This window comes from Chlorocebus sabaeus, chromosome 17, assembly GCF_047675955.1.
Source record: "Chlorocebus sabaeus isolate Y175 chromosome 17, mChlSab1.0.hap1, whole genome shotgun sequence".
NCBI lineage: Eukaryota > Metazoa > Chordata > Mammalia > Primates > Cercopithecidae > Chlorocebus > Chlorocebus sabaeus.
The window spans coordinates 19817616-19825861 of NC_132920.1; the positions used below are offsets into that span (position 1 = coordinate 19817616).

At 44.7% G+C, this 8246-nt stretch overlaps 1 protein-coding gene across 1 annotated transcript; it reads left to right on the forward strand.

The window, feature by feature from the left end:
* Positions 1 to 2506: 2506 nt before the first annotated feature.
* ID4 (inhibitor of DNA binding 4) lies at positions 2507 to 7248 on the forward strand. Its single transcript, XM_007973582.3, has 3 exons — positions 2507 to 3349; positions 3720 to 3778; positions 4350 to 7248. Exons 1-2 carry the CDS (start codon positions 2909 to 2911, stop codon positions 3762 to 3764), a joined length of 486 nt encoding a protein of 161 aa, XP_007971773.1. The 5' UTR covers positions 2507 to 2908; the 3' UTR covers positions 3765 to 3778; positions 4350 to 7248.
* The last annotated feature ends 998 nt before the right edge of the window (positions 7249 to 8246 follow it).

An 8246-nucleotide genomic window follows, 5' to 3' on the forward strand; every position in this document is an offset into this window, starting at 1 on the left:
TTGCATAGCCCCTAGTACTCTCTGGTTTCATGGACCAAAAAGTGCAGGAGTGTATTCGTTATTCCCATAGTATAACCTTTTAGGTAGCACTTTAATTTTTTAATGTCTTCATGCCTTCCAACCTTCAAAACAAGGAGCACAATAACTGCCTCTGCCTGCTCTGCCAGCAGGATTTATGGATCACATCTTTCCTGGGTGTTCTTGATCTTGTGGCTGAGGTACATTCCTTTGAAACCACCTCTTCCACCCCGCCCCACATAGAGCAACTCAGCCTTTCTAACTTTAAGCCAGTAACACAGAGCATCTCCAACAAAACCTGAAACTTTGGCATTTGGCACTTGTCACACCCAGGGCATGGCCTTCTGAGATTTAGCAAATTCCAAAAATGTCGATATGATTCTTCCTTTGTGTTACATATTCAAAACTTAAATTTTAATTTTAATCAGGATATGTAAAATTTTTAAATGTTAAGTGTGTCCTGGGCACATTAGCATAGTTTTATTTTGCCAAACAGAGGAAAGTCTTGGGTTTTGAATTTAGAAGCAAATTTTAAACTTTATGAAAGAGAAAAATCAATGGGACTAAACACCTGTACATATATCCATTTATTATTATCGTCTGTGCTCATATGACTGGCTCCAAGATAACAGCTTACAACCAGTAGTGCTGGCATCCCCAACTTCCCATTTAAAATTACAACATTTTCTCTGTATTTGCATTAATTTAAAGATGTATATGACTATGCCTGTCTTTAGAAGAAAGTCCTTTTGAGTTTCATAATTCTGATTTTCTCGATAAATGTGTATGTAGACCATTTACGTATGCATATAAATAAATGAGAATGTCACTTGTTTCCAAACAATTACTAGAGGCAGTAACTTACAAGGATCGGGGAGAGGAGGGTTATTGCATCTACCTGTGAAACCAGAATTAAATAGTTACTCCTCATTTCATCAGGAGAAAGGAATGTGCTCTGGGGAATAGTGCAATAGTCATAAAGTACTGACATAGCTAAACAAAATATCTGCCTGGTGCAGGTATTTCAGTTCTGGGAAGGGATGTAGAAAAAGTCCATACACGGGGTAGACAGGAAGAAATGAGGTCCATGTCTCTTTCTTTCAATTATCTATGAAAATGAAGACACCAATTCATGTCATGTACAAGAAAGAAGAAAATTCTTCGGTTAATTCATCTCCAAGCATGTCTAAAGGTAGAGTGGAGGCACTAAAAATTCATTTCCCCATTGACTGAGAATTTTTATGTTCCTTTCTCATCTGAAGGGCTCGAAGGGTACACACAAGTCTCCACCAAAGCTCATTGTGCAATTTTATTTTGAACCCTTGAAGGACAGCTTTTCTATAAGAAATCTAACGCAAAAACGCCCTTAATTAACAGGCTTTTTTTGCAGGGTGGGGCCCAAGCAGGACCCCAGAGACTGGAAGTGTGAATTTTAATGCTTTGTTGTCAAAGGGGGAGACTCTGGACATTCTCGTCACCTTATTTAAAGCGGGGTACGCTGAGTAATACGTGAAGCTGTGCATTAATGGCCTAAATTAACTTACAGGTATGAATTTTACATAAAACAGATTAATATTATATGTCATAATGGAATTTTAAATATTTCGTGTCCATGCATTTTTAATCTTTACGTGCTCTAATTGAATGCGAAAGGCAATTGCATTTCTTTAGCCCACTTTTGCATTTAGATGGGGTAAAAGAAACCCCTCCTACGTTTTTGTCTTATTTATATTCCCTTCACCAAAAACCTGCATTCGATTCGGCATTCTTTTCTTTCTTTTTTTTCTACTTTTGCTAAGCTTTAGCATTTTTAAAAAAGAAAACGGAAAGGCTACACATTCCATTCCATCATTATGGTTTCAGCAAATGTGAAAAGGCGAATAATGAACGGAGGGGGAAAATACAGAACAGAATGAACGTGCCTTTTTGAACAGCGCGTCTTTCTTAAGGCACTGCAATCCCATGGATGGAGTGATGGGTGGCGGAGGGTCCCTGGGCGCCGCGCTATTAGGAGTGGCAGGATATCCGCGAGCAGGGCCCAGGCGCTCCCTCAGCAGCCTAGTCGGGATAGAGGGGGCGGTGGAGAGTGAATTCCGGCCGCACATTCCCGCAGTTCTTCGCAGGAACTTCGCTCTCTCTTTTCCCCTCCCTTGGGCACACATCAGCCTGGCCCGACTCCCACCCAGCTCTCTTTTCTCAGAACCCCGACCCACAGCGTTGACGGAATGGAGTGCCCTTCCCATTGGCCGAGCGTCATTCCCCGAGGTGGCACTGCCCGCCTGATTGGCTAGCAACTCCCGACCCCCCGCCCACTCCTCCACTCGGGTAGCCCGGCTCCCCGCCCCCCAGCACCGCCCGGAGCCCCCGCCCTCGCCTCTCCCTCTGCGCACCCGCCCGCGCGCCCAGCGGGCTCCGCTCGGCTCGCGCGGCGACCCGGCCCGCGCGCTGGCCCCGCCCCCGGGGCGCACGGCTCTATAAATATAGCTGCGCGGCGGGCCGGGCGAGAGCGTAGTGGAGGAGGCGCGGTTGTGAGTAGTAGCGGCGGTGGGGTGATCCCGGGCTAGGGGAGCGCGGCGGCCGCGACTGGGCTTAGTCGGAGCTCCGAAGGGAGTGACTAGGGGACCCGGGTGGGCTACTTTTTTTTCGGTGCTTTTGCTTTTTCTTGCCTTGGGTTCGGACTGAGTGTGGCCCACTGAGCAGAGATCCCCTCGCAAAACCCAGAGCTACTCTCCCGTCAATTGGGCTCGGGAGCGTCGCGGTGCCCCGAGCGCGCCGGGCGCAGAGGCAAAGGGAGCGGAGCCGGCCGCGGTCGGGGCCCGGAGCTTGCCTGCCTCCCTCGCTCGCCCCGGCGGGTCCGCTCGCGCAGGGCGCAGGGCGCAGGGCGCGCGCGATGAAGGCGGTGAGCCCGGTGCGCCCCTCGGGCCGCAAGGCGCCGTCGGGCTGCGGCGGTGGGGAGCTGGCGCTGCGCTGCCTGGCCGAGCACGGCCACAGCCTGGGTGGCTCGGCAGCCGCGGCGGCGGCGGCGGCGGCAGCGCGCTGCAAGGCGGCCGAGGCGGCGGCCGACGAGCCGGCGCTCTGCCTGCAGTGCGATATGAACGACTGCTATAGTCGCCTGCGGAGGTTGGTGCCCACCATCCCGCCCAACAAGAAAGTCAGCAAAGTGGAGATCCTGCAGCACGTTATCGACTACATCCTGGACCTGCAGCTGGCGCTGGAGACGCACCCGGCTCTACTGAGGCAGCCACCACCGCCCGCGCCGCCACACCACCCGGCCGGGACCTGTCCAGCCGCGCCGCCGCGGACCCCGCTCACGGCACTCAACACAGACCCGGTGAGAGGCCGGGTGCCGGTCGTGGGCGGACGCCGCGGGGGTCGGGAGGTTGGTGGCGGGACGCGGGCGCTCACCCTCCTTCGGGCAGGGGCGAGCCGGGAATGACAGCCTCCTCCTCCGGGCTCCCCGATCTGCCAGCAGCCGGTCGGGCTCGGCGGGCGCGGGTCTGGGAGAACGCGCAGCGCGGGACCCCTGGCTGTGCGCGTCCTGGGCTGTCAAGTCCCGCCTAAGCCCAGAGGTGCCCCCCGGGCTGCAGGCTGGGGTGGGGGCGTCGGCGCGCCAGCCCGATTTCCGAGGACGATCCAGGACCGTAACGAGCGCGTTGTTTGCGCTTGCTAACCTTTCCCTTGGTGTTCGGTTGCTGTTCCAGGCCGGCGCGGTGAACAAGCAGGGCGACAGCATTCTGTGCCGCTGAGCCGCGCTGTCCAGGTGAGCGCGCATTTTCCCGTCTCGGGTGGCCGGTCACCAGAGACGCCCGTCCCCGAGGGCTTCCGGGGCCAGGCACCGCGGTGTTCTTTGCCCCCTAGCATTTCTGAGAGCAGACTCCCAAGGAAGTAACCCCTCTCTCTCCCTGCTACCTAAGTAGCAAGTGAACCCGTACTTAGCCTTAGAACTCGAGGTTCAGTCTCAGTGGAGATGTGTCAGCCCTTGTCCCCGCCGTCCCCGTGTTTTTCCTGGTGATCAGCGGGCCCTTCTGTCTTCCCTAGCTCCCGAGGGAGGGCACCCTCGTGGGCATGGGAGCTGCCCCGGTGTCCCCCCGTGCATCTGTCACCCACAAAGGGGGACGCGGGCAGGGCCCCGGAGTGGGTCCCCTCTCCTGGCTTCCCGAGAGCCGCAGCTGCCTACTCGGCTCCTGGCCCGGCCGCGGGCTGCGGGTGTTGTCTGACCTGGTGGTTTGTTTTGGGTTGTTGATCAAGCATGTCTTGAGTTTGGTCGGTGGCGCCAGTTAGTCTGCAGCGAGAAGGTTCACACACCCCCTCTATTCATTCCTCTTCCACAGGTGTGCGGCCGCCTGAGCCCGAGCCAGGAGCACTAGAGAGGGAGGGGGAAGAGCAGAAGTTAGAGAAAAAAAGACACCGGAGGAAAGGAAAAAACATCGGCCAACCTAGAAACGTTTTCATTCGTCATTCCAAGAGAGGGAGAGGAAAGAAAAATACAACTTTCATCCTTTCTTTGCACGTTCATAAACATTCTACATACGTATTCTGTTTTGTCTCTTCATTTATAACTGCTGTGAATTGTACATTTCTGTGTGTTTTGGAGATGCAGTTAAACTTTTAAGCTTAAGTGTGACAGGACTGATAAATAGAAGATCAAGAGTAGATCCGACTTTAGAAGCCTACTTTGTGACCAAGGAGTTCAATTTTTGTTTTGAAGCTTTACTAATATACCAGAGCATTGTAGATATTTTTTTTTACATCTATTGTTTAAAATAGATGATTATAACGGGGCAGAGAACTTTCTTTTCTCTGCAAGAATGTTACATATTGTATAGATAAATGAGTGACATTTCATACCATGTGTATATAGAGATGTTCTATAAGTGTGAGAAAGTATATGCTTTAATAGACTACTGTAATTATAAGATATTTTTAATTAAATATTTTTTGTAAATATTATGTGTGTGTTTTTTTTAATCTATGGGAATATTTCTTTTGGAAAATTACTTTTCAGCTCAGTTACAGAGCTCTTGATATCTTGAATGTCTTTTCTGTTTGGCCTGGCTCTTAATTTGTGTTTGTTTTGCCCAGTATAGACTCGGAAGTAACAGTTATAGCTAGTGGTCTTGCATGATTGCATGAGATATTTAATCACAAATTAAACTTGTTCTGAGTCCATTCCAGTGTGTTTTTTTAAACGTAGATTGAAATCTTTGTATTTAAAGCATACATGTTGAATATATACCTTATCAGTTTTTAAGTACAGGGTTTTATAGTGTAATATATACAGAGTAAGTGTTTGTTTTTGTTTTTCAACTGAGGTCAAAATGGATTCTGAATGATTTTGCATATGGGATGAGGAAATGCTTGGATCCTTAAGGAGTTTACGAAATCTGTTTTATCAAAGTGAAAAAAAATTGCTTATCACTCTTCATTTTACACTAAAGCTTAATGTCACTAAGTTTCATGTCTGTACAGATTATTTAATCATGGAAATGAAAAAATGTTCTCTGCTTGCTACCAAAGGACAAACTCTTGGAAATGAACACTTTCTGCTTTCCTTCCTCCAAAGAATTATTAATAGGCAACAGTGGGAGAAAAAAAAAGGCATAATGGCAAATCCTTCAAGCAGGGATAAAAGTCGATCTTCAAACATTAACTTAAGCAGACCAAAAATTCTGATGACCGCATCTAGATTATTTTTTTATAAAAATGATTTTCACTATAGCTATGTTAGTTACGCTAAGCTACTGTCCAATCTCTTGTGATGTGTAACTTTTACATGTGAATATTAAAGTAGATTTCTCTGTCTTGTACTGTGATTTCTGGTCTCATTTCTTTAAAACCTTACTCATTTTTTTTTTAAGGCTCTTTTTTTCTCCTTAAGGAAGGTAATATTTTCTAGGTTAGATAGGACTATCAGGGTTTGTGAACATTATGCATTTAATGTTATGGGTACTTCACACACAAGTTAGATGGAATTTTTAGAGTGAAAGAGAATTAAGTAGGATTTAATTGGGTGCTTTGTAAATAGTCAACTGTGTGTATAACGTGGTCTGTTTGATTTTTAAAAGGAAAGGATTTGTTTCAGATTATACAAGAATAAAAGTATTATAGACCCAAGGGACTTTTTATGAGGTCAAATTCAAATATTTATATGAATATGAAATACCATGGTCCCTAGTAGTCAGTTGAAGTGGCAATGTCTAAACAAAAATGAACAAAACTAATGCTAGTAGGTTAAAATCAATCAAAAGGTTTAAAAATTGATCCTATCCTCAGCATGTTATTTCCTCAGCTCTAATAATTTACTGGTCTTGAGTATTTTTAGAATTTGATGTATTTGATGTTGAACATTATAAAGTCAAAGAACTGCTTGTTTAGATGAGGTTTATTTTTATTTTTGATATTATTCATTCTTGTCACACATCAAGAAGAAAACACTAGAGCGCTGCTGGAATTCCAAATCTGAAGAATTCTAACGACTGCATTCTTTGTTATTAAAAAGGGCACAATCCTTCCTTTTTATTTGGCAGTTTAATTTCAGTAGGAAGCATGTCACATGTGCACTGTTGGTTAGAATTATGCATCTGTCATGCCTGACTGCTGAACCCTACCTAAGCCTTTGGGCACAGTTTAAAACTTATAATGGTGGACCATGAACCTCAAAACAAACGGATATTTTTGAAGTTTGAGGATAGATGTTACTCCTTAGTTAAAGTTGATATTTGGGGCATGAAAAACTACTGAAAGAAGAAAAGTGTTAGAGATACTACATTTCAAAGAGTTGGCATTTTCCCTTTGGCCACTCAAGCAGCATTTGATGTATCTAAAGAAACAAAGTCATTGTTTATTTTTTAAAAAATTATATGCAGTTGTACAAGATACCACATTCCATTGAAATGTTGGCTATGTCCTCACCAAGCAACCAGATAACAAAAACATTTTGAGTCTTTTATCTAGGTAGTTCTAATTATTCAGATACTTCGTTTAACAAAGGAAAACATCCTGACTTGTCTCATTTCATTTGTAGACTTTTCATTGTATAGGCACAACCAAAGAGTCAGACTGGTTTAAAACCGCAAAAGGAAAAAAAGTATCTCACACAGTGGATGTTGTTTCTAAGAATGTTACAAAATCCTGACATCTCAGACATCTCAAGTTAAAGGAAGAAAAAAAAAAACAACTTTTCATTTCAAAGAACTAATATACTTTGATATTGTGTAAACCTTACTCAAGTTTATTGTCAAGCTTTAACTGCCTTTTTAGAACTTTTTAAAATTTTGACCCCACAAATCTATTGTATTAGTTGCCTTCTGTAACAATAAATCTTCACTGAGCAAAAGGCTCTGGAGTTTGTGGTTTTTAATTGACTTTTACTGAGTTATGCAATTTTTCATTATCAAGAATGGGTCTCTTGATGGATCACCTCAATTATTTACAGTGTTTCTTACCATGTTATGAAAAGTGGTGATATGAATGGAAAGAAAATCTAGTTTGAATGCTGGAGAAAGCTTTTCTAGTCTTTAGTCGCTGCTTAGGATAGGAAGCAATATTCCTAAAGAAGGCAGCAGGATGATGTCCAGGGAAAACTAATTAAAAACAAAAAAAAAGTTAAACAATGCAGACAGAATTTATTTCACAGTAGTACAGAGCCAAATGAAAGTGGCTCTGCCTTTCTAGCTGGTGCACTTTAATTATATATATGTTAATCAGCCCAGATAGCCCTTGGGTCTCAACAGGGCCAAACACCAAACCCTGCAGGCTTATGAAGCAGGAAAACCTTCCAGTTTCTGCTTTGCAAGTTCAGGAAATTAACCCATCTCAGAATCAATCTTAATAGGGCTGCCCTCAGTAGGTATTCTTCAGACCCAGATGCTTTCTTTCAATTACAATCCAGGATATTTTGCTAAAATATTAGTTATATTAATTAGAACCATCGCCCAAAAGGTTTTAGGATTGTAACTTTACTTACAGTTCTACCTTGAGCACCGATTTGATCGATACTTTGAAAGATAAAACCCTTACAAAGGGGAACTAATTTGTTCAAGGGAGACAACCCGCAGTCATATATACTTAATTGAAAATGCTCTCAAATTTGCCATGAAATTTTTAAAGTGTGTTTTGCATTCAAGTGCCTCCTTCATACTTACTCATATCCTGGCTCCTGCTAAAAAGTTTTGCCTAAGTGCTAAAACTTAGGTCTCAACCACATTGCCAAAGGTTTTCTATACTTA